This window comes from Scomber japonicus, chromosome 15, assembly GCF_027409825.1.
Source record: "Scomber japonicus isolate fScoJap1 chromosome 15, fScoJap1.pri, whole genome shotgun sequence".
In the NCBI taxonomy this organism is placed as follows: Eukaryota; Metazoa; Chordata; class Actinopteri; order Scombriformes; family Scombridae; genus Scomber; species Scomber japonicus.
Genome location: NC_070592.1, coordinates 15531803 through 15558700, shown reverse-complemented (window position 1 = coordinate 15558700; position 26898 = coordinate 15531803). Strand labels below are relative to the sequence as shown.

General features: G+C 39.7%; 1 protein-coding gene across 1 annotated transcript in view; it reads right to left on the bottom strand.

Annotated features, from left to right (window-relative positions):
* The window catches only part of akap9 (A kinase (PRKA) anchor protein 9), a 63508-nt gene that overhangs the window by 6499 nt on the left and 30111 nt on the right, over nt 1–26898 (bottom strand). Inside the window, exons 19-42 of the mRNA XM_053335029.1 lie at nt 25981–26117; nt 25487–25683; nt 23477–23709; nt 18130–18292; nt 15997–16091; nt 15300–15417; nt 14311–14349; nt 13157–13389; nt 11811–11930; nt 8992–9168; nt 8378–8482; nt 7738–7890; nt 7091–7177; nt 5664–6686; nt 4944–5081; nt 4811–4855; nt 4554–4694; nt 4290–4334; nt 3309–4136; nt 2777–2834; nt 2446–2567; nt 1934–2122; nt 1662–1829; nt 532–637 (exon numbers count right to left, since the gene is read on the bottom strand). Coding sequence (XP_053191004.1) covers nt 532–637; nt 1662–1829; nt 1934–2122; nt 2446–2567; nt 2777–2834; nt 3309–4136; nt 4290–4334; nt 4554–4694; nt 4811–4855; nt 4944–5081; nt 5664–6686; nt 7091–7177; nt 7738–7890; nt 8378–8482; nt 8992–9168; nt 11811–11930; nt 13157–13389; nt 14311–14349; nt 15300–15417; nt 15997–16091; nt 18130–18292; nt 23477–23709; nt 25487–25683; nt 25981–26117 — 4720 coding nt within the window. The remainder of the gene's footprint in view (nt 1–531; nt 638–1661; nt 1830–1933; nt 2123–2445; nt 2568–2776; nt 2835–3308; nt 4137–4289; nt 4335–4553; nt 4695–4810; nt 4856–4943; nt 5082–5663; nt 6687–7090; nt 7178–7737; nt 7891–8377; nt 8483–8991; nt 9169–11810; nt 11931–13156; nt 13390–14310; nt 14350–15299; nt 15418–15996; nt 16092–18129; nt 18293–23476; nt 23710–25486; nt 25684–25980; nt 26118–26898) is intronic.

Sequence of the window (26898 nt, the reverse complement as noted above, 5' to 3'; positions counted from 1 at the left end):
CTATGGAGAGGAGGAGACGGAGGCACAATGACAGAATACGTACAGGATGGAGTTTTTCCACCTGTGTTAATATTTTGGAGTGGAATATTTTTGGTTTTACTAACAGCATTGACTTTGTCACAAATAATTTCCCATATGTCGGTATGTCGGTTTTTCTGGTAATATTTGTTTTTTAATAACTCAATATATTTGTTAACCTCTTCCACTAGAACCTGATCACATTTCATTTTGCACTTGCAGCTTTCTGCTCGTCCAAACTCTCCATTCAGACACGCAGAACCCTCATTTAAATACTGCTGTCTCCACCCTGTTGCACCTGTTTTCATTTACTCAGTTATTCTTAGTAGATCACCCGCAAAACGCACGCAAGCGAAACGCGCAATCTATTGCACTGTGCATGCAACTTAGTACCCACTATTTGGGATCTTAGTAAATCAGGCCAAATATGTATTAGACTTTTTGTATTTACTCAGCAAACTAATTTAAAAAACTAAATAAATGTGTGTTCTAAAAGAAAAATATTAAAATCACCTTGATGAAGTTGCTCCAGTTGACCACGGAGTTGATGAATCTCAGACATGAGACTGGACCTTTCTGCAGAGTGGAGAGAACCCATCGCCTCTCTGTGCTGGGCATCCTGGATCATAAAACACAACATGTTTGATCACTGACTGATGAAAAGTGGACAGGTATGATAGTGGTATGTACTACAAGTATACTTATTTTATACTAAAACTGAGGCAGTATACTTGAAGTTTACTTTTTATATACTATATTTTACATACTTAACAATAGTATAGTGAAGGATACTTGGCTTATACTGAAAAGTATAAAGAAAAGTCTAAGACTAAGTACATTAATACTAAGACTTACACTTATACTTTAATACTAAAGCTTATACTTGTACTTTAGTATACTTTTTACTTCTTTCTGCCACAAAGTACTAATACTTAGTATATCTTGATCCAAGTACAGAATAAAGTCAAGTCATTGACTTGTGCTTACATTTAATTTAGCAAAATAAAAATGTTTTTCACTACAAACATTTGCTTTGAAGTATTACACCTGTTATAAACTTATATGTTCAAGATCATATAGGAAGAGTGTACTTGTGGTATCCAATCCAGTCCAACCCAACTTTATTTGTTAAGCACTTTAACACAACCAAAGTTGACCAAAGTGCTGTACAGAAGAATAAATAAGAGACATAACATCTCACATGAATATACTTTAAGTATACTTTACTTATAAACTAAAATGCTGACTAGAAGTATATACCTAGTACACTAGTAGTATATAGATGAGTGTACTTTTTGTATACTTGAAAGTGTACTTTTGTAAACTTAAAATGACCTTATAAAGTATATATAAAGTATACTTTTATAAACTTAAAAATGTTCCAATTTAGTCCGAGGAGGTATTAAATTAGTATACTTTCTAGTACACTATTAAGTACATGGTCCGTAGTATACTTGCTATACTTATACTTACACTCAAGCATTCTTAATAAAATGAACTTCAAGTATACTAGTATACTAATAAGATGAACCTTATATTAATCATTATAGTCAAAAACCCTTTCTGTTGCATTTAAAATGCATGTACAACAGTGGATATGGAATTTGGAAAAAATTCAATGCAACTAAATTCAGTTAACAGACCTGTTCAGCCAGTCTGCGCTCCAGCTGATTGAGGTGGATGATGGCATCACTGGTGTCTAGCAGGTCTAACTGGCTATAGAGGGCATTCTTCAGCACACTGCGCTCCCTCACAAATACCTGCCGCACTGCATCGAGGAGCTGCCCACGCCAATCTGCACTGCCTGAAGTCTGGAGCAGAGAAACAGAGAAAAGAGGAGTCATCCATTTGTCAACTCGGAAGCGGCTGACTGTTTGAGCTTTTAATAAACTTCTGTAGTGTTTGTTTCTTCTACCTGTGTTCCCCTGTGTGTCTGTATCTGGGTGATGAGGTCTTTGAGAGATGCAATTGTTGCCAGCAAGGCATCTCTTTCCTTCACCCAGCCTTGGACGTTGAACTGGCTGCTTGGCTCGCCTTCAGGGAGAGGAAGCTCTGACAGAGAGAGAACCTGCATGCCCTCCTGGTGCACCTCACGGAGCAACGTCTAAATAGACATACACACAGACATGTTATTGGGATTACACTTCAGTAAATAAAGCCTTCACTAAAGGAACAAAGGGAACCAACCCTATAACATATACATCCACCAGGGGAATTTGGTTGAACAGGCCAGTACAGATCACACACAGCATTTAATCCAGCTACAGGAAAACACATCACTATAACTACAGCTAAATTCAATCCATCTATTAAATAAAGGAAAAGACAACATTATTATGTACATCATTGCAATATCCACTAAAATAATCAAAATCCCAGTTGATACTTAATCTAATATCACAATTCATTGATGAGGACAAGTTGTACCTTGATTCTATCAGGTAGTGGATCATCAGTCTCTCTCCTGGCACCCTCTGGAGTTGTCCTGAACTCCTGATGCAAATTGGGGTGGTCATATCCGGTCCGCTGGCTGTAATGTGAGCTGCTGTCTGCAAGAGGACAAAAACTGTCTTATAACAAAATACAGAAAATGGTGAATGACAAAAGAGCATTCATATGTGTTTCAAAGGAAGGTTTTTTTTAAAGTCTGTCTTAACACAATAATGACATGCACTATGTATGTAGAAACAGATCTTGGTTGAACAGAACAATCTGACATGAAACATTTGAAGTACGAATGTAAACAGTTGTATTTTACCACTGGTGTAGCCATCTTTGAACTGTGATGCAGGACGGTCTTGTCTTGATGAGGGGATCTACAAAGGATGAAATAAGATTCAAATAATTATTTCACCGTACGGATGACAAATAAAAATAATACAACAAGTAATCTTTGCATATTGATCCTTCCTTCATTCAAAATCCCCCAAAATTGCTTAACGCATTCATTCACATCTTGTAATACAGCATGTATGGTACTCAGCAGCAGAATAGGATTCTTTATAAGTGGGCGTAACACATATTTTTCATTTCATTTGTGCAACTATGGAATGTGTCAGACTAAATGTGATAACAGCAATTCCTGATACAAAATTACAACAAAAATTCTTGATGTCAATAAAACAAAAAGCTCTATATCTTCTCAAACACGTCAAAACAAAACTGATTACAGTATGAAACACTGTACATAATTATATTGTAACCACAGTCATGACTTACATACTATAATACATTTCAACAACCTATGACCCACTTACAGTAGTGCAGAACAAACAGTTTGCTGTCCTCACCTCAGTCAAGCGCAGCTTCTCAATGACAGCCTTGAGGGCTTTACACTCGTCCTCCAGAGCCTGTGTCTCCCTGCGCAGGGTGTCGCTCTCTGAAATATGCCGGGCCTCCATGTCCAAGATTTCTGCTGCATGGAGCTCCTGCATTTGTACAATCTTCTCCTGGAACTCTCCAATCACCTCCTCCATCTCCTCTTTGTTGGTTGAAGGAGACTTGCTGTCAGCCATTGGGAGAGCTTCGGTCTGTGTGAACGAGTCCGTCACAGCCACATGTTGCTGCTCGGAGCTGCTGTTAAGCCGAGTGCTGTGAGATTTGTTGGAGGACTGGCTGGAAGTGGCAGAGTTTTTCCTTGCGAGAGATGGTTTATCTTTGGCACTGCTTCCCTTACCGGCTGGCTGTTTGCCTCCTTTCCTTTTGGGCTGGGCGGTGGAAGTAGAAGAAACAGGCTGAGGAGACGGAGAAGGAGATGGAGACGGAGATAGAGGGGATGAGTCTGCTGTCTTCATCAAGGCTGCTCGTACCTCCTGGAGCTCCTCTTTGAGCTTTGAAATGGAGAGTTCACGGACATGGAGTTCCTCCTGTAGTTTCTCGTTATGCTGCCTGAAGCCATTCAGTTCTTCTTTGGTGGTACCCACATTCTTTTTGACCTCCTGGAGCTCCTCTTTGAGTTTAGAAATAGAAACTTCGCGGACTTGGATGTCCTCCTGAAGTTTCTCATTATTCTGCCTGTAGCTGTTGAGTTCTTCTTTGCTGGAATCTGCATCGTTTCTGACCTCCTGGAGCTCTTTGAGGAGCTCCGTCATGTTGGCTCTGTCCTCATCAGCTTTTACCTGAAGGACAATTGAGCAAGTGGTGAAATACATACATATATAATATGAAAAACGTATTCATAAAAATCATAAATATTCAAGATATATAAATACACTGGTAATACACAATTTATCAATGCAACAAAATTAAGCTATCAAACATTTTCTACTTACTTGGAAAAGTTCTCCCTTAAGGTGAGCGATGGTCATTTCTCGCTCCTTTAAAAAAAAGAAATATTGTAATTAAAAACTTCATATGACGATTGGGGCAGTAATATATTATTTAAATAAAAAGAAGAGTTTACTAACTTAAAGCAAGGCTAAAATTTTCCTTTCACACAAAGTTAAAAAAATGGTTTTACTTATGCCTTAAAAGTTAAAGCAGAGAATACACAGAACATGTTTGTAATGATTTTCAATGTTCAACTGGCACTGTACCTGCAGCAGTTCCTGTAGCTTCTCTAGACCCTCCTTGCAGCTGTTCAGCTCTTCTTTGGTAGCACTAGCTTCATTTTGAGCTGATGTGAGTTCCCTTTGAAGCTTGGATACCTTCGCCTCTTCACCATCTGCAGATGATTCCTAAAAGTGACAAAGTTTGAAGTATTAGACACAAATTGCCAGTATGCATGCCAACTTCTGTGAAGAAAAAAATAAAATAAAATGTATACTGTGAAGGTTAAAAAAATGCATCCTACCCTTTGAAGCTGGTCCTGGAGTCTCTCTAGTGTTTCAGTTTTTTCCTGGAGAGAAAAAGACAAGTTCATGAGTCTCACCAAACATCAAAAATACTCTCACAAGTGGTATGAACACCAGCATGCAGTTACATACTGTGAGCTCTTCCTGTAATTTGCTGCAGTTCTCCTTGTAGTTGTTGAGCTGCTCTTTGGTGGCCGTCGCCTCGTCTCTGACTTCCTGCAATTCCTGAAGAAGCTCCGACACAGCTGGCTGGTCATCAGCAGAGTGGGCCTGATAAAAAGGTCACATAGATTCAGAGTTATTAGAGCTGTATTGGGCAAGGGACAATGTCATTAATTGATTTTCAGTGGTTAACCATTAATCAGAAAACACACAAAGTCACACTAATGTTCCCTGATAATGACAAACAAAGTGCTTCTACTTAAACTTTTATGAATCCATACAGCACAGATATTTGGTGTAGATCCCACTGTTAACAAATATCTCACTCAATCTGCTTTGTATCTGCAAGAATAAATGTACTATTTTTGGATGATTGACGACAGATCTAGTGTCTTTGGGTTTCTATCTCTCTATTAACATTTCCAAAAACATTCACGTTAATTATAAAAAAAAAACACTGGCAGAGGCTCTCTGTGTTCTTTAAAATAAGAGTTTCTATATTTAGATTTTATATTATTTGGATCGTGCTGCAGAGCATTAGAAGAGAAGATTGATATCACTCTCCTGTTCGTACAGTAAACCGTAGTTGAAACCAGAAGCTGGTTAGCTTAGCACAAAGACTGGAAACAGAGGATGTTTTGGAGGGGGATAACGTGGAAGGACCAGGAGCAGTAACTTAGGAACTCTTACCTCCACAGCTGGTGATGTCTTCTGGTGTGTCCTGGCCTTCATCTGATTGAGCAGATCCATGAGTACTGACAGCCTCCTCTCATACTCCAGCACCTCCTCCTCAGAGCTGGACAGCAGCTGCTTCTGGAGCTCCTGGTCTTTCTGCATCCCACTGAGACCCACCTCCAGCTCACGAAGCTTCTGGGTCAGATGAACCACCTTCCCTGTAGGAACTTGTTTCAGTTGAGCTAGCCCACTGAAATCCATTTGGGGAATACCAAAGTCACCTAAGTCATGTGCTTGTGGCTCCACATGTTTCTGCAGTGCCTGGTGCTCTTTGGATATCTCGGATTGCTGCTGCTGCTCCTGGAAAGCCTCCAGTGTGGCTTGACTGATGAGCACTGTAGCCATTTTCTCCCTCAGATTTTCCTCCAGATTAGAGACCTTCTGTTGGAGACGATCTGCATCGCTCTGAGCTTGCTCCACAAGGAGGCGACAGCGGCTTAACTCAGAGTCCTTTTCACCCACCAAGTTCTCAAGCTCCCGGATGCGGAGACCTAGCTCTTCCACTCTGGATGTTGCACTTTGCTCTAGAGCTTGTACTTGGGCCTGCATGACAACAAGGCCAGCAGTTTTCTCCCTGAGAGCTTCTTCGAGCTCATCCTCTTGGCTCTCCAGTTTTTCTGTTTCAGCTAAAGCTTGTGCACTTTCCTTCAAGCGCATGTATGTCCCCAACAGCTTACTGTGCTCTGTTTTGAATGTATCAAGCTCTTTGGCAGCCATGTCCATTCCCTGCTTCATCTCATCGTATTCCTCTTTACTCGGCCCCCACACTCCACTCTCTGGCTCAGCCTGGGTGTCCTCATCTTCCTCTGTAGTCTGTTTCTGCTCAATATTGGCCAGTTCTTGCTGAAGTTTGTCTATGACAGCATTCAGCTGGTCGAGTTCCTCCTCGTTATTCCTCTTTAAGCGCTCTTGTTCGCTCCGCAGGCACTCCACCTGGGACTCCAGGTCTTTTATTAGCTCATCCCGCTCATCAATTTCCTAAAGAGTAAAACAGATATTATCAGACCATAAAGATATCATATTTTAGGAGTCCATGGCTATCCCGCTGTTTGATAAACTTCTGAGTCCCTGCAGTGCAAGAAATATATTTTGATGGGGCCCAAATGAATGTAGTTAGATTGTATTTCAACTTGTAAGTGCTCTGCAGAGACTCAGAGGTTTAATAAGCCACCTCAGATGAGCAAACGATCACCTCACGACAAAAAATGGTGCTGTGGATCTACTTACCAAGACAAAACAAGACTAAAACAACCCAAAAAAAATGGAGCCAACAAAAATGAAAGCGAACAAAAAACCAGAGAACACACACTGATGCACTACCACGGATACACGCATATGCGAAATAGACTTTTATTCTATTTCGTATACACGTATGATGTTACCTTGTTATCAGAGGCTGTTTCCATGTGTTGGAGCTTAGTGATCTGTTCATTAAGAAGTGCTATTTCCCTGTCCTTCTCCTCCATCACCTTCAAAAGTCAGAGATTATAATGTGTTGGCTATTAATAAACAATGTCACGTCAAAGTCCAGTTTGCCTTGTGGCAGTGAAAATTCACTCGATTGTGTCAGAGGAGAAACATGTTGGCAAAAAGTTAATTGGCAAAAAACACTGAAATAAAGCAAACAATTAACTTGCTTGCAATCAAATCCATTATGAATAAAAACTGTCCCGTTTTTTGACTGTTGGTAGCCATTGATGGTTGTGAGGAGTCAGACATTTTGTTGTATCTTTACAGTTAGGCTACAAGGTTATCTGGAAATGTCAAACATCATTTTCATCAGTCAACAGTTTAGAAGTGACCAGTAACCAGAAGTTTATATTTTGCTTTTTAGGAGAGCTATTTGCAAATAGAAAAGTGAAACAAATTAAACATACAGTAAGTCTTAAGAGTACATTTTGGCTGGTATCTGTCTGATAAGCCATTCACAGGTTTTACGAGAGCTATAATTCAAACAGACCCAGACTGTGCATCACAATCCTGTGTAAAGATACTGGAATATGTCCATTGCAGCAGGACGGCTGATTACCTGGAGCATGCTATCCCTTGTTTCTAGGTATTGCTGCTGGCTGCTGATCTCCTTCCTCTGGATCTCCAGCTGCATGTGAAGCTGCTGCACCTCCTCACTCTTGTTCTCCAGCTCCTCTCTGAACTGCTCCAGCTGCTCCTCCAGGTTACAAATCTGAGGCAACAGTTAAACATGGCAAGCACTTTAGAGGAGACTGCGCAAAATGCATCTGACTAATATGACAGAAAAACCCACACCACAGATTTTCTCTGTGGCACTAGTGAGCTAATAAATTTAACTGTTCTTGTAATTAAAGAAAATTGCTGATCTTGATATAATAAGATAGTACAGCACTAATGGGTTTTCGCCTGCAGCAATGTTTTCTTAATGTTAATAATCTAGTTCTTTGGATGGTGGAAGAAAATACTTGCTTTTGACTTATCTTGTTTAAATGCTCTTGTTTTTCCAAAGTGAATCAAATGCTTTAGTTTATGACATCAGCATCAACAAATCATCAAAATAAGCTTGATGCATTTTTAAATGCATAATGACTGTCCACTTAGTATAAAGTGTCTGAGTTCTTATATTGAAAACTGGGCTAAAATAACAAAACGTGGCTACTTCGAAAAAAACGCAAAATACAAAGTGATGGGTGCACTACCTCCTTCTCCTTCCGCTCCAAAGCTTCTCGCTCTGTTTGTAACTGAGCCTCCAGTGTGGAGTGTTTTGCCTCAGTGATGGATTCATTCTGCTTCTTTTGTTCAACCTGCAACACACACAACAACACACACACACCACACCCACACACAGAAGAAACTACTGTTTAGCTCAGCAGTTTTTAATGCAGGTGCAGAAAGATATAAAGGAGCAAACTTTTTTTTCAAGGATGCACATTTTCCATATTGAATCCTTTATCGTGTGGCTGGAACGGTTACATTTGTCAGCTGAGCAGCAGTATTTTGTACAGCCCTCCGCTAACACTGGGGGACAATCTAGACAGTTACTAGCCATAGCTCAGTGTCATCACTAACAGCAAACTGTCGGGGTGGCTGAAGTAGACCCACCCACACATTGTTCTCGCTCTCCGTGCATCCTTCCCCTCCTCCCATTCCTCCTCTAGCTGTCACCTCATCTACATGCTCTCACACACACCCTCTGCCATGCTCCACAGCTATTGTTCGGCTTTTTCTCTCCTGCCGTCTCTGCATCAAGTCTCCAGCACATCCTTCACATCTTTCATCTCCCTCTTCCCCCCCTCCCCCTCCCCTTCCTCACCTTCTCCAGGGACTCAGCACTGGCCAGCAGGGCCTGCTCCAGTTCGCGGATGCGGCTCTCCAGCTTGTCAATCTCTTCGTCGCGCTCTCCCAACTCACGACGCAGCTGCTCTGAGCTGAGCAGCAGCTCACTGCACCAATCCGCCTTCTCCTTCAGCTGGGAGGTCAGCTGGTCCACCTGGTATTGAGAGAGAGAGAGAGAGACAAGGAGAGAAGGAGAGAGAGGGGGGATCGTTTAATGAGAGTCGCTTTCAGACACCACTCGCTACAGTGTAGCTGGTACATGTACAGCTAGCTGGGAGGTCAGCTGATCCACCTGAGAAAGGAGGGGGCCGGGATTGAAAAGAGGTGCAGGGAACAGAGGGGAGAGAGATTTCATTCAGGGTGACACAAACCACAGAGCAAAACATTAACCAGGTGGACGGCTGGCAGGTAACTGATCCACCTGTGAGATGGGGAGAACAGCAGTAGATCAATGATGGGGAGGAGGAGGGGGTCAACATAAGGAAGGTTTATTTAGGATGAAGAAGAAAATGGAAAAGCAGATAATATCTAGACGGTAAATTGTTTCCCTGGCTTAGTTAATCATGGAAATTATAATACAGTCCTTCATAAAATATGACATTTGTGTACACTGTTGTTTCAAAATGCATTTTCAGGATCTTGTGCCAAAGAAAGTTGAGATTCTATTCAAATCAATTGCAAAATGAAAAAATTGTAGTAAGGCAGATGAAATACATCCCTTCACTGGCAGGCCTTCATTAAATATTAATATGATCAGAGTGAAAGATGGCTGTTCACAAGCACAGTATGGGCTATATATATGTTAAAGTTTCAAGAGAATGTCCCTTGAGGTTCACTTATAGATGGATTTTAGTAAACTGTAGTAGAGTGTTTTTTTTATCCAGTTTCTTGCTTGACATTCAAGGATAAATATAGCTAGAGACCTGTAAGTTTATCTTTTATTTGCATAGAAACAGGTTTAAAATAAGTAATGTTTCTAAAACTTTCTAAATGAAATTTCAAGATGACCTGGTAAATAAATGTTAAAGCAGGCAGGGCAAGTGGTTTTATAGATTATATTTAGTATAATTTGGGAATTTAAAAAGGAGGAGAATAATTTAGCTTATTTCATTTTTATATATCTAATATCTGATCTAATGTGAGCTTGACCCCATTCTCTGTTTGTTCACACTGGGACATTTGAAGGAGAGACAAGGAGAGACCAGAGTGAAAAAGGACGATGTTTTGAGGTTGAGTAGCTTCCAAATGAGGACACATACTGTACAGTACAGAAGGATCAAACTGGACAAAGGAGTAAGAAGGGAATGAGAGTCAGACAGGCCATTAATTGTTACAAGGGCGGGCGGGCGGGATTACTATAATGCAGTAAATGCTCTCTGGGGAAATTCTACATGTAGCTAGAAGCAGTACCTTTAAGGTTACTCCATCCACCTGCAATAAGCCAGGGAGAAAGAAGGCAGCAGCATAGAGGACCAGAGGATGGAGAGTTTGAGGGCAAATGGAGAGAGGTGAGCCGAGGAGGAAGCAGAGGAAGAAAAAGCCCTTAGAGATAAAAAATGTGGCAGGAGTCTGTCTCTGGAAGTTTTATAAATGGTAGAGATCTTTGTGGTGTTAGCCTGTAAGTTTAAAGGACATAAACACTCCAGAAGATTAACAGTTTTGAACTATTGTTACTTAAGTGTGTATCTGTTGTACACCAATCACAGCTATGATTAGAAATTATACTGCACAGGTATTTTTAAAGAGGAACAAACTGGTTACTCTAAAAAGGAGGAAATAAAACATTATCATAACCCAGAACAGCTGATTTTTAAAATCTGATTGTATTATTTATATCATCTAAAGGAGCATTTGTTGAATGTAACTGTACTGTTTGTATTTACTTTTTAGAAAGTGGCTTTACAATAAACAGGGCAAGGCTCTACAAATTGATTAGTTTGAGGACATTAGCACTTCAAACATGCAGCAGTACCTTGACAACAGGGTTGCTCAAAATTATACACGGTGACTCAATAAAAAAGACATTACCTAAATAACCAAACAGCATTCACAGAGCAGCCGAAGCAAATAAGCAACATTCATTGTAGAACTGAAAGCAGTGAAACAACATTTTGCTATATAAAAAATTGGGAAAATGTAATTGACAAAATGCTCTGTCATTTTACAGGCTGTAGAAAAGAAGATCTGTGACGTTGTTGTGCAGGGATGTGATGTGAAAATTCAATAAGGATGGTCTTTTCTCTTCCTGTATGTTTTGCCTGATTTCCACTATGGGAGAATTTTTGACATTCTTTCCCACTCAAATCTTCAATTTTCCCAACCTGTCAAAGTTGTTCTGACATATCTGACCAATGATCTTTCTGCCAGTGATCCTGAGGGTAGTGAGTCCTCAGATGCTGTTCTTTTAACTACCACTGCAATCCTTTCATTCGCATTCCTGCTATTATGTAATCCATTATCACCATTATCTCTAAGATGTTCAGGGAGAGTCTTAAGGCAATGTCACCATCGTTTTATAATTTTACTCCATTGTGTATTTGTTCATTGTGGAAGTAAAACCAACCATTCAGCAGGACAAACACTAATCCCACTCTCACTTTTTAGCCTACATAACACTTCCACTAAAACAACTTTGGTATAATTTCCGAGGCAGCACAGGTAATTCTACCAGATCTATTGTTCAGCTGTGTGACTTTGAGTTCAGTGTTTGTGGCCAAAGCAGTGTCATGCTCAGAAAATAAGCATCTCTATTACATCCTGGTCCTCTAGCTAAACAACAGAGCCTTCTCTTGTTACCTCTCGGTTTCTTTGCTCAGAGACAGTCTGAAACTTCTGTGGATTCTTCAGCTGCTCCTCCAGTTTCTGGATCTCCTGCTGGAAGAAATCCCTCTCGTGTTCTCGGTCCACAGCTTGCTCCTGGATGCCAAAACAAAGTTGGTCTAATTAACAAAGACATCTTGAATACTACCTGTTGTGTTGACGGACTGGTTTCCTGAACTGCTCAATAAAATACTTTTTCATGTCGGGAGGCATTGAGAGCAACATCTATATTATTTTTTCTTTCCCCATTTAAAGGTTTTCCAAAAAAAATCTAGTCCATTTTTTACAACACAAGTCTGCACTGAATGAGGTGGCAAGCTTTAAGGGCCAGCTTTATTTGACACAAAGAGTTTGTGTACTTAGTGTGCAATGTTTTGTGGATTTAATATAATTTGGGGTTTGTAAGCATTATGTTTTATACCTGATAAGGTAAGAGATGACATAGGTAGGTGTAGGTGACAGCAGCTTTTCTCCAGAATGTTTACAATACTGGAAGAAGTATTTTCATTTCAGTAAAAGTCCCAAGATTTTTCTCAGATTTAGAGAGACAATATTCCCAATATTGGCAGAGATTATGAGTATGTTAGATAGTGAGTATCACTAGGTGTCATACTGGGCTCAAGAGAATCATGAACTAAAACTGAAAAAAGGTTCTGTTGGCTGTCACAATAGAAACACAATTGATATCTGGATTTCCATTTTTTATGCAGAAAAATATACGACTATTGCAAACTACAGATGTCTGATGATACAGTAAAGAATAAGACACATTATATAATTACAAAATTGTTGTGTTGTGTACAAATGTGGTCATTTCATATTTGAGTGTAACTGACGTCAACAAACCAGAGCAGAAAGAATCTGCATTCTAACCACATCGAAACAATGCCAACTCCTGGCCAAGTGGCCCAATTATGATAATGGGAACACAACTCATTAGACCATGAGCCAAAAAAGAAGAAAAAGAGAAATGATTAAATTGGCTTTTAGTGTAGTTGGACTAGCTTGAACCTGCACATCTCAGTAGTATTAACCTAATTTTTATTTCAAGTTAACAGTAAGTCAATATTCAAGTTCTATTGTTAAAAAACACCTTTCTACGATCAACCTTGATTGTAGCCCCGTCCAAAACTAATAGGGCACAATTAGCAGCATGTGCCTCTTGGAAAAAAGGAAACTGAAGGGTTTTCAAAGAGGACAGACACTGGGATCTTTGATAAGATTTCTGGAAAGAACAACTTTGTAATTGATCTTATAAATTGTGCATTTTGAATACTGAATAAAACTCCAGAAATCATTTTTTGACCCGTTGTGCCACTTACATCAAGGAACCTCCTGTTCTTCTCCAGCTGTTTCTCCAGAGCTTGAATCTGCTGCTGGAGGTCTCCATTCTCCGTCCTCTGAGCGTGCTCCAGCTCGATCACCCTGTTGACCTGCTCCTCCAGCTCCGCCTCCAGCAGCTTCACCTGCTTCAGGAGGTCGGAGTTCTCCTTCTCCGCCTGACGCTGAACCTCCACTTTCTCTTTCATCAGTTTCTCCGTCTCCTCCAGCAGGTCTAGACAACACGATGGAGGAAGAAGAAGTTTAGGTGTTGCTGCCTGGAAATTAAAGTTATTTAATCATTCAGATTGAATTTTAGTGATGAACAGCATGCTGAGATGAAGTTACTGAAAAGTCTGAGGTTTATGAGTCTTGTGATGAGATTAGATTTTGCCTTGTTGGTAAACTTTATAATTATGTGGTGTAAAAAAAAAACAAAAAAAAAACAAAAATCTTTTTTCAATGTTGTCATAACTCTGCTCCATCTGAAAATATGGTTAACCTCAGACTCTTCCATCATCTCATTCCGCTTTCCAAAATAATGCCCCGTTACCGAACATGATCCCCCAACATGATGCCTCTTTGCCCTTCTGTTGCCACCAGTGAACAACCCACACCAGTTCACCCAGGATCAACCCCCCGCAGGATTAGTGCAAAAGTAACAGGGTGTGAGAGTGCGAATGACAGATGAGACACGTGGACAGTCCAGACATTGCAATATCCATGCCCAATAAGCATTTACAGGCAGGGGGAGCGGGAATTCCTGAAAGGCCAATCATCTCACTCATTAAAAGAAATTCTCTCAATATACCTTAAAAAGAAAAAGACACCTCAATTCAGAGTGTAGATGATTGACAATTAGGAAATAATGACTACGGATAAATGCCTGAAGATTACTTCCATTTCATCATGCTAAAATGAGGGCTAACACTGACTCAAAGACATTAAAATGACAAACCAGGACAAAATCAATCAAAATGAAATGCTGAAGCGAAGGTTAGTGATTGAATTGAGTGAATTTGTGAGCCAATAGCAAGCAAGATCCAAGCTTTATTGGTGAGTTGCTGGATTAAGGTTAGAGAGAGATATACTGTCACTCAGCTAGGACAATTAAAGAAACATAGATATAACTGAGCCATGCTCAAAGTGGACACACCTGCTTCAGGTGCTGCAACCATTGCAGCTTCAACTAGGCCTACAGGAGAATAAGAAAGCACAAGAATTTAACATGCTCATTTTTTTTTTGTCAAGAACAGGAAAACTTTTAGAAGAGTCAGAGAAGGGTGGAGATAAGACGGCAGTGCTTTTCTGTCTGTTTCACAGTAGTAGGTTAAGGCTGTGTCGCCAAAGGATGGAGATGGAGAAGCAAATGTTGTGAAAGGGAAAAGTTTCTGAAATAGCCCCTTTTAGATTTATACCCTTACATATAGAATACTTACCTTTTCTTATCTGATTATGTACTGAAGGGATACCTTTTTGATAATAAAGGGGTTATAGCGCAAAATCAACAGATACAGGTATCAGACTCGATGTTCCAGGTGCATTTCTATTCCAATACCTGAACATTTATGATTTGTGGCACAACAATTGGTAGCAAGAGCTTAGGAAATGTAGAGAAGCTGATTGATTTCACTTTATTCCTGTCACAGATAATGCTGCCATGTGGCTGTTTCCTGAAAACGATATAAATGCAGATCTAGGAATTGTTTACTGTCAATATACTGTCTACTGTACAATACTTTAAAACAGAATCTGAAAACAATTATAACTACTGTATTACATGTAGCTGACACACTGAATCATGCTGTCTCCTGTAATCAAGAACAATTTAATTTAACTTTTGACCTTCTTTTGAGGCAGCTATACTGAACAAACTGTCTTGTTAAACCTGAACCTTGATACAAAATAGAACATCCAACTTTCAGTCTGAAAGTTTAATGTTACAGGTTATATTTTGTAGTTTTGCTTCCTGATATATGTTAGTTTATTGCTAGGATGCAACAAAGTTTAGACCATGTTAACTTATTTCGTGTCCTAATATTTCCCTTTCAACTACAATGATGATAACTGCCTATGAGTAGGTTATTTTTTTTAAATCAAGCCTATTATTTTCCTTCTCCATTAAGGGAATTCTGGGATACTTACGAAGCTCACGGGGCCCAGCATGCTCCCTCATGGCGTCCTGTTGCCTTGACAGCAGCTCACGCTCCTCCTGCATCTGAAGCCTCTCCTGCTCCAACTCGTGCAGCCGGCTACCTGTAACCTGCAGAGAAATTTGACTTTCAGGTTATTTGCAACTTTATTTTTTTATCTATATTTTGAGGTAGAATATGTTGGGTTAACATGGCAAAGAAGACAATATTTGTAAAGGATCGGAGTCTCTCAATACATAATGATTTACATCTTAAAAGGCACATAAAGAATATTGAGTATTTCTTAATGTATTTTACATACTGTTCATATCTTAACGTATAGTTTATTTTAAAGACAATTGCAGTTCAGCTGTTCTTGTACTGGAGGGTGAGCTTCTAGCTAGCAGCTTAAAGTATTTTTAAGAGATAATCATCCTGTGTCATAAGTTTATCTGGGTGAATTATATTATTTGGACACCACAGCCACCCAATTTCTCACATTTGCTCTTACATGTACCTGTATTTCTGGCTGTTCTGGCAGATATGATTGAATTTGAACTGGAGTGACTGCACATACACCTATTATGAGTCAATGCTGTGCTGAGCCAGAGGCCAAAATCCAAGAATCCACCTTTAACTTTGTCGAGTCATGTGCTATCTCAAAAGAAAGGTAATTATTTTTCATCTTCACTGAAGCTGGAATGCCTCACCTGCAGCTCTTGCTCTAGGCTCAGCTGGAGCTCTTCCTTCTGACGCAACTGCTCCTCTAGTGCTGCCCGCTCGCCAGTGTAGCCGTCAATCAGACCTGAATGTGGGATACATGAAAGAAGGATGGTTAGAAAGAAACTCACACACATTCATATTAAGCAATTTAGCATTTCCTTTTCATCAAATTTCTCTGTTACGCTACTGATCTTCAGACAAATATAGAAGAATTACTTTATTGCCTCACTTCGGTCACACAAACACACACAGAGCAGCCATCCAGATGAATGAACACTTAACAGCGGGATATAAAAGCCAAGGTTACCAACAACACAAAAACATATGGCGATGTAGACAAACATGCATACAAATGCAGAGATGAACGCAAGTGAGCATGTCTGACCCATTTTGCTTGACATGAAGTACGACTAAGACTGAGCCGAAAAACACAATGAAATGCTCTATAACTACTGTACGGCTCTGTCACAGGTCAGCAAGCATTATGCACCAGGATGGCATTCAGCTCATAGATACAACAGAAAGGAGGTATGCACACAGTAGGTCAGACACCATTCAGAAACTGTTTATTCATGTACTGTCAGAGCAACTGTAAAACACAAACAGGCAAAAATGAGACTAACTGTACGGTAAGGTAAGATATATTTTCTCTCTGTGGCTTGTATGGATTCAATGTCACCTGTGCTGTCAATCTCATTTCACACATGTGAGCAGGAAGTAAAGCGGTGGGTAAAGTTTGCCTAAGGAGGGATCTCTCCATGATACACAGGGATCAGAAGCACATGATTCCTAACTAAAGAAACCACTGTTAGCCATTTACACAATGCTCACCATTATATTTACTGTTGGATACAAAATGACAGCACATCATCATGTCATTTTAGCCATCTGTCTTGTTTTGCTCCTCCCTGCCTTGCTATCCAAATATAACAAAAGCACACTCCTCATCCTGTTAAGTGTTCACTGACATCTATTACTTTCTACCAATCACTGAAGAGGATCTTTTTCAACGTTGAGCCTGTCTCTTAGGATAATTCAAAACCAGTTTGAAAAGGCCACAGACTTCAAACACTCCCTCATTGTCAATGGAGAAGCATGCCATCTGACCAGATATTACATGTGTATTTGTTTAACCTCAGTACAGCTGCTCCACAATGTGTGTTGTAGCATTTATTCTTAAGAATGCTTTTCATTTTTCTTTCTGCAGCTTGCCATATGATCTACCTCTTTAATTGTTTATCCTATATAACCATAAAGCTTTTCACGACAACACATATTATCCTTGCATCAGAGCATCAATAGGATTACAGAAAACAAACATCGCAACAGGAGGCTACTCAAGCTAAAGTCAATATAAAAGGTCAGAGATGGCTATAAACTCACCATTGTTCAGTGCATCCAAAAAGCCAGAGAGAACAAACTGACTGTGGTTCTGGTGTCACTTGATAAATTGAGTGAGGGTGTGTGTGTGTGTGTGACTGGAACAGTTGACCCACGTGGACCAGCTGTCTCTGACAAGGATGGGACGTCAGTCAGCTGCCAGCAACAAGAACTGTCACAGCGCTTAAACTGCTCTTGAGAAGGCAACACTACCTTTGCACTCACACCAAGATTTATTTTCTTTAAAATCTCACAGAAATACCTTCACTCCCAACATCTACATACAAAACCCTCATTGTTGACACATATGCAATCAGATGCTCAAACACAAAATGCCAATTGTCAATTTCTTACCACAGATGGTCTCACACCCCTTTCCTCTCCCTTTCAAACAGCTGATCCCAGCTGACTCCCTGTAACATCCCCCCTCCCCCAAATACATGTAGACATGCTTTCCCACATCAGCTCCCTAATGCAGTGTTTTCTGTAATCATTCTGACATGCAGATACTTTATCAGAGAAATGTATAAAGAGGCTATGATGAAGGAAATATCTTTCAGAAGACCTTAAATGGATGCCGCTATATTTCAGACTTTCAAGCTCAGATAAAAAAACATTTTCACCAAAATAGGGTGCTTGTCAGAGAAACTTGTTCATTTATTTTGTGATTTTCATGTGTAAAAAATGACTAACGCAAAAAATTGTTTTCATATTAAACAGACAAAGTGAGAAAATCTCACCCTCAGCTCGGTGGAGTTCCAGAGCCAGCTGCTCGCGTGCCCTCGCCTCTTCAGACAACCTCTCCTGCAGCTCCTCCTGCTTCTGCAGCAGCTCAGTCATCTCCTGATTGTGGCGGAAGGACTCCCGCATCAGCTCAGTGTGGGTCATCCGGGCATGTTCGAGCTGAGAGGGGAAAAATACAGTGTGTTAAATTATATCAGAAGAACAAACATTATGATTGATTAGAATCGACCTAAAGGGGCAACCCGACAATTTATAAATAAAGATCAGTTTTCTCAACATGAGGAGACAACTCAACTTATGAAAGAAATTTTATGTAATTTGTGGCTGATGATGATCAGGGTTATCTCGCCTTGGGATTAAGACTTTGAGTTTTCAATAGAAAGTTTAGGTTACAAATTAGAGGTGTGGGGTTTTAAGGAAGTGAGTATTTAAGACCTGTCATTAAGAGCTTGGCCCATACAAAGCAGTAAAAGTCAGGATTTATGTGCCGGTGCTGCCTATCTTAACAATCTGCTCCTCAAACTTCACAACTTTATGAAAGTAACATACTGATTCCTGGCAGGAAAAAACAGTTTATAATGCAAAAGGAGCCGATTATGATACCAGTATACAGAAGTACAGCTGCACTCACCTGTCCTGTGACACAGAGGAAAAAGCTTGCCAATTTTTCCTATTTTGCATGCTTGGAAATAGAGCTGAGTGATGATTCAATTTTATCTTTTATTAACTCTCATCAGAATTGTATCTTGAATATATGAAATAAATATAAATAAATATATTGAAATAAATTAGCCATTCATAGTTTTAAAACATTTTAAAATAAATTTGATGTTTCACAACGCAGTCTGTTTCACAGTTTTATTTTATGAATCATTTTTCATTCATCTGCCATATTGTGATATTTATTGATAGTGGAGAATATTCTTATTGATATCATGATATTGACTTCATCCATATCCGTCAGCCTGATTTAGAAAACAAATATTGTCAGACTTATTACACTGTATAAGAAGGGTTTTAGTCAAGTTTGATTGACTTAAATGATTTGCAGTAGGGAGAATAAATGAGACATTATGTTAATTAAATTATCCTAAACTAAGTTACAATAATTAATAAATGTAACTGACTAGGAAAAGTACTTTGTTGTCACCTTACATGAGATATCAAAACTATTAATTAGTGTTCATGTGCTCTATGCATAATTTACAATGTTTTAAGACAATGTAAACTGGTACATTACTATTTAATAAAAAATGATGCACAGGTACATCCAAAATGTACTGAGGTAATGGTGTCATGTTTGTATTATGACTGTTTGGTAAGGTGACAGAAGGCAGGTTTTCCTGGTATGACAGCGATGAAATCATCATAATACATTAATCCCCACAGCCTGCTCCCATTCATTACACAGTGACTCCATAGATTTCCATATCTCCCTGAGCAAAGGTCTTTTTGTAACATTATGGGAAACAGGAAGTGGCAATATGACCCTGCCATATACAAGTCATATAATCTTTCACCTACTGTCTCAAACACACCACAGAAGATCTTCTGTGTGCCTACGTGGAAGTACATTTAATTGATTTAACATTGCATTTATAGACCTGAGATGCATAAAACAAGCTGCAAGATAATGCATCAATAAAATATTAATCAACAGCACATATTCTCCATCTAAATTATACACTGCTGACATTCTCGATGTATAATTTATAAACAGTACATCACAACACAAATGTGGGTTACCAGGTGTGAACTTACTGTATAGGGAGGGGTGGGTAAGGAGATTTTAGAGATGACTTTAAGAAGGTGACCGTTAGTCCTGTGATTGACATGAGAGATCTGGGTCTGGACCACCACAGAATTTTTCTCATTCAAGGTGCTGGAGAGTGGAAAAGGTCGGGGAAGGGGAACACGAGATTCTACCTCGTACACATCCTGATCCTCCCCTTCCATCCACGTGGTGTTCTGCATGCTTGAGTTCCAGTAAGAGCGGTAGGAATCCATGATAAAGGATGGATGTATGAAGGGGCAACTTCCAACCTTGTTTTGTTATGTTGGAGCGCCTTTTCTGGAGCCGTCAAAAGGTTTTTCTGTATGCCATGATCGGTCAGGCTAAGATGAGCCTGCTGTTCGACCGCAAATGAGAATAAAGTCCAGTGGGGATTGAAGCAAGTGAGCGACGTTGTGGAATAGCTCCAAGCAACAGTTTCTATGTGTTTGCAGCACACACAAGAAGTGTAAACAGCATTTGGAGACTGCGAAGTTCACGTCATCTCAATCACGTGCTGCCTAGCTGAGGTAGTACAAGTTCCAGGTAAATATTGAGACGGAAAATCATCCGGAAACGACGACAATATTTATGGCAGGCAAGAAGAAAAGTCTTATCAAAACATGTCATCATCAGCAGTCGGGGGAAGTCACTTCTGTGTCCAGCAGCTTAAAGGGAATTCCTGAACCTGACCGCGGGAGGTGTATAAATACAAAGGCAAGCATTTCTCCTCCTCTTGCCCTCTTGAAAGATCTCTAGCCCTCTCTGTGTGTTCTAACTGACCTTCTTTTTTCAGAGCAAAACCATATCATGCCTCTCGGTGAAGCTCACACCCCCGCATCTGCTCCGGCTTGGTCTCTCTCTCCCTCTCTCTCCCTTTCTCTCTCTCTCCCTCTCTCTCTCTTTTTCTCTTTCTCTCTCTCTGGAGATTCATTAACAATACTATGCCGCCGTAGCAACAACGACCTGCAGGGAAGCCTCCCAGGGGCCCCTTTTAATTGTTTAGTCCAAACGACAGCCAGGCGAGGGTAAAATGACTGTCTGTTTTAAAGTTGCTCACTCTTTCATTTGTACTTCCTTCTAGGATTGCTGTCATTCCCTCTCCACGCATGCCCTCTCGCTTGTTCTATAATATTCCTCACTCCGGCTGGATCTCTCTCCTGTCATGCGAGGTTTACTTACCTCAGGCAGGCTACTGTCACTCTGCTACACTCACTTTGCCTTTTTCTACCCATGTGCTATAAGAAAAAAATGTAATCCCAGATTTCCAGCGCAGTTTTCACGACTCATAAGAGAGGCTTTTCCTCCACTTCCTTCATTGATCGTACATAGCAGGATACTGTTCAGCACAAGTGGGAGGGAAGCAGGTGTGGCTTCAATTCTTAGGGCCAGAGGGCCAGGTAGATTTGCAAGTAGATCACACGCACTCAAATAACCCACAGACAACGCACGCTCTACTCTCAAAAGGTTGTCAAACTGGAATCACACCCTATGTAGCCGCAGAAAGACACAATTAAGGTGTTCTGACACGCTGCCTCTCAGTCCCACCCACTGTCTCTGTTTGGCATGTCAACTGTCATACCTTCTGCACATGAACAATTTCCACGTCTCATTGAGGGTGTCTCATACCAGTTGAGTGAGCAAACACCTTCCTACAGGCAAATTATTTACAGCAGTAATTCAACAAAGACACTTAAAATTCCTGACGTGCTTGTTACATCAATCTTTGTTCACAACGCTGCTTCACAGGAAAGACATGATGATCCAGCAAGGCTTACTCACAAGACTAATGTACACTAGATCAATAGCACTGAAAATCACTGAACAAACCATTAGAGGCTTTGTTGATTACAACTTTATTGCGCTGCTAATAGTGTGTACTTCGAAGACATAAAACGGTGTAACATGTAATTTGCCTGTAAAAGCTATTATCTATTATTTGTTTGTTCTATAAAATGTAAGAAAATAGTAAAAAAAAAAAAAAAAAAAAAGATACCTGCAAACAATTTCCTACAGCCCAGTTGACATCTTCAAATTGCTTGATTTGCCTCAACAGTTCAAAACCCAAAGAGGACTAAGAAAACCAGCAAATATTGAAATTTTAAGAGCTGGAGCCAATTAACTTTCTAGCATTTTTGCTTATCCTTTACAATTTGTTATCATTTGAAGAAATCCATAAATGGGTAAATAATTTCAGCTCTAAGCAACCCTCTGTTACTAGAGCAAATCAGAATTTCCTGACTTTGTGACATTGTGGTATAGTAAATACTCTTTAGAGCCACAGTAAGTCATAATAATACCAATAATAAGAATGGAAAATAGTTAGTTTGATTATTCTCTATTACACAATGCAAAATGAATAGCATGAAGAGAGTTTAGGTTGCCAAGAAATAGGCAGAGAGTGGGTATATTGTAACAAAGTGTGGTAAAAATTAGCTCTAAGAAAAGATAACATTCAACCAACACACACCCAGTGTTGTAGATAGATGCTGAAACAACACTGATGCCAGGCTTGATAATTCTTCAAAGCTATTTTTAGATTGCCAAGATAAAACCCATCTCAGCGTGAATAACGCATGAATTTCAGCCAATGGGAGGATGCGCTGTACAGTCAGTTACAGTAACACATTCAATGGCCTAGTTAAAACTGGCCCTGTCTCTGCGGGCTGACACTGGACACAGTGGACGTACTACACGGTGCGCCTAAGGGAAGGTGGAGGAGGAGTTCTGCTATCCCACTGGATTATGATAGGCTGGCCGGCGACACAAAAGCTCTGTGTAAATACAGCTCGTATCTATAGGCAACCGCTGGGAATGAGGCAGCTCTTTTGTGTGTGAATTCTAGACAAACCAACTGTGTTGCTGGCCACATTCTGCAGTCTCATTTCTATTATGTCTCCATGAACAGGCGTAGAATCCCACAGAGGGGGTGGACAGTGTTGAGTGTGGGTATTTCAATGTTTTGACAAAGCCTAAATGTGTCACTAGGGCTTTCTTTTTATTGGTTACTTTTAGGCACAAACACACAGGACTGTTCATGAAAAATCCTTCTGAGGCCTCCTTTACTTCTTTTATTTTTGTTAATATGTAAGTGTATGTTTGCATGCCACAGATGTTGAGATGACAAAGAAATTTGCTGAGCACAGAGTTCATGTGGAAAGAGCAATAGCCAAAATAAAAAAGTTTAAGAGCAGTGTGTATACATAAATAAATAGTGTACATGTATGTAACTCGTGCCTAGTCTCATTTTACTGAATTTATATTTTATTTTTCTTCATTCATTCGTTTCATTACATTTGTTTGATAAATATTTATTTAGTTGATTGATTTGTTTTTATCTGTAGATGTATTTAGTTGTATTATTCATTATAATATATCATAAGCATGTATGTGATCTGGATAGAATGGGTGCCTATTTGCAAAATAAAGTTGTAGTTTCATCAAACAAAATAGTTGACTTCCTCAGGTTTAATGCTAGTAGAATGTCTTATACAGGACGACAAGAAAATGAAGTGAGCTGTGAATGGGAGCCAACAACACCGATCACTTAACCAGTTGCATTCAGTTTGTACCTTGTTGGTGGTGTCGGTGATAGCCATCAACATCTTCTCCAAAGCCGTCTGGAGTCGTCTGCTGATGCCCATCAGATATTCCTCGTTCTCTAACTGTGTCCCTGCCCCCTGCAGCAGGCTGTCCATCAGCTGCTGGGACACCTCCAGGCCCTCGTCAGCATCCGTCTCCCCTGACCACGTGCTCACATCATCTGCACCAGTCTCGCTGCCCTGGCAACTTTCTGCAGAGTGACCTGGAGTGACCGCATACATGGAGAGTAGAAAAATATCACACATTTAAAGTTACCTATTATAGCTGGGATCTAGCTTTTTTGGGAGTTAACTCAAATTAGATAATTTCAGATAAATCCATGTAAATCCATGTAAAACGTAAAAAAAATAAATAAATAAATGTTAGTTGCGTACTTCGTATTCATTACAGCACAAAATGCAAAGCAGGGCTAAAAATACAATCATAATAAGAGTACACATAGATACACTGCACTCAGATTTAATTATATGACTTTGTAACCTCCACTCACATTGTGAAATGAATACTGAGACAGAAGGAGGCAGTGTGGGCCAGTATGGTTTCAATTTTAAAGACAATTAACATGCACATGTGCCAAGAAAATGCAATAGATCATCTGAAGCATAGAGGCAGGTTAAGTTATTATGCAAGTTCATGGTTAAAACTATTTAATTATTTCCATCAGAAATTTTAAAAACATCAATCTGCATAACACAACTACAATACTTTAGTCTGCATTCAGTGTTTTGTGCATTTTACTGGAATAACCCTGCTGAATGTTATTTGAAAATGATTTACATAAAAACACATGATTAGATAAAGCACTGCCACTGTTGCACAGGCTTATCATCATGCAAGTATGCAGCATTACAAACATGAACCATAATTTACATATAAGTGTATGATTGGACCAGCAGTGACCATGTATCTAGTGTCCTTGAGTGACCGCAATTTATGAAAGATCTACATAGCGTTCTTCAACAAAATAGGAAAATGACAGAATGTGTAATGAAAAAGGGGTGTCAAAATAAAAATGGTACAGGTTCATGGCATCGGGGTCAGATACTGTTTTTTCTGCGTCTTAACTCTACTCATAAGCAAGAGTACTATGATTAATATAAGCAGCTATGGTTTGGAGAAGAATTAGGATAACTATACCTGGATTTGTGTGTCAACATGAGACTTTGTTGTCTTTAGCACCCATGGAGTCTTTATGTCTTCATTCATAATGAACCATTCAGATAGCAAGCTAATCCTCTATTTTTATGACATCAGAATTACAGGACCAACTGATCCCACTATTATTTGCATGTAGTCAGATTCATTTTGTCCATCAGCTATTATTAACCTATTAAAAACAGTTGCTGTGGTGACAACATACTACAGGTTCACATAGATAAACTAATTGGTGGTGTGTTTTTCCAGTAAAGAAACTAAACAACAAACTCTTGGCTAAAGTAGGAGGGCCCACTCTTTGTTCAAGCAACAGCATTATATAGTCTTGTTGCAGTATCCAGAGGAGGTAAGCTTAGTTGATTAGAATAGTTAGCAAGTTGCTAACAACACTCTCCCTGGGACATCAATGCTATGTGCTCTGTTTTGTTATAAGTGACACAAATCTTATCTGAAATTCAAGTAGAAAAATCAGTTTTAAAACAGATTTGAAACTTTCTACAAATGTGGTTTAATTTTGCAATGTTTTTGTTTGTTATCCAAGCCTCATAAAAGCTAAGTCATTCTCAGCTGCAGTCTACAGAAGGCCAAAATTTTGAGTGTTAATGTTTGTGGAGCAGGGCATGGTTTTAGGTGCTATGACTGTATGCATTATTACATCTTGCAGTTTTTGTAGTTTGTTTTCTGTTTTCAAGAATAGAGCAGCTCTAACCCACAGCCAACTACAAGAAGATCTTTGGACCAACTTTTTTTTAGGACAATGGGCTGTTGAACCTGTTGTCCAAACACATAAGTCAGCATTAACTATTACATCTGATATTACTTGCCTGCAGTATAAGATCTGACAGGTTGCCGTGTTTCTCTCTGTGTGGTGGAGGGGGGCGGAGCAGCCTGCTGACCTCCACTGCACGCGTCACGCAGACTCTGCATGTGGAGGCCAATGGTTTCCTCCGCTGCTGCCGTAGTCTTCAAGACATCAACAAGCACTTGACTAAGCTTCTCGTTGGCCATACGCAAGAGGTTTCTGAAGGCAGCAGAAAAGTCAAAGTTAGAACATACCACAGTGATGAAAAGTTTCTTAAAGACTGTAGTTATTCAAGAAAGAATGGCTACAGTAAAGCCTTCAATTAATCAGTGTAACAACATCTTTTTCCCACAACTGAAAATTTAGTCTGGCTTCAACTTTAAATTCATATTTTTTTATAATTCATGTACAGCACTAACACAAACAAACATTGAGATTGGGGATTTCATACGCAGAGCATCTCTGTGAGCAAAGTAGATTATGATGGAAAGATGTGAATGGAGTTTCTGTCACTACCTTTCAGTGTCCTTATCAGATGAATCTTCATCATCCTTCGCTGACAGTCTGTGTACACCAGTCTGCTTTATTCCTGGCCCCCCTCGATCTTCCTCATCCTCATCTTTTTCTTGGCCGTGTTTTCTCTTCTTTAAGGCCTGGACAGGCAGGAGAGAGAACACAGACAGCAGTCCCGTCATTGCAAAGTTGCAGTTGGATAAATAGACTTCTGAAAACTCTAAAACAGCAAACGACAGTGCAGCAGTATGTGTGACCATTAGTAAAAGTGAATTCAAATAAGGCACAGCAAGGCGTGTGCAGACACACTGCCCTTTTACTAGCACACAGACAAACACAGACGCACACAGACACAAACACAAAGACGCACTTCTAACTCCCTTGGAGCCAAGAGAAACACTACTATCTTTGTGCTGCTATGGCAACAGGTGCACCTGAGGCACTGAAACAGGCAATGGTGGTAGCTCCACCTCCTGGGGAGACATTAGAAATGCAGCCCAGCTTCTCTAGTCTGTTCACTTTAAAAGAATTTGTGTAGCACTATTTCAGACAAATGAAATAGTATGAAATGGTAAAAGTAATCATTGAAACATAATTTGGTTTTGGTTTTGTTTGTGTGTTTTTTGAATTTTTGTCTCTTTTATGTTTTTTAGCTTATTAAAATAAAGATGCCAAATCTACAATGGCAGAATTCAAAATGTAGAGCTGCTTTATCTATATCGGGTCAAATGTTTGCATTATAGCCATAATATAAGCTACAAATGTCTGGTTTCTACAATGTATCACCTATACCAACGTTCATAGATTGTTTTCAATGGAGCATCTCTGGACGTTTCTGTCCGAGTTTGTTCTTACAAAAACTAAATCTCTTCTTTTTTTTTTTTTAACTCATCTGACCCAATTACTGAAGACAAAGAACTT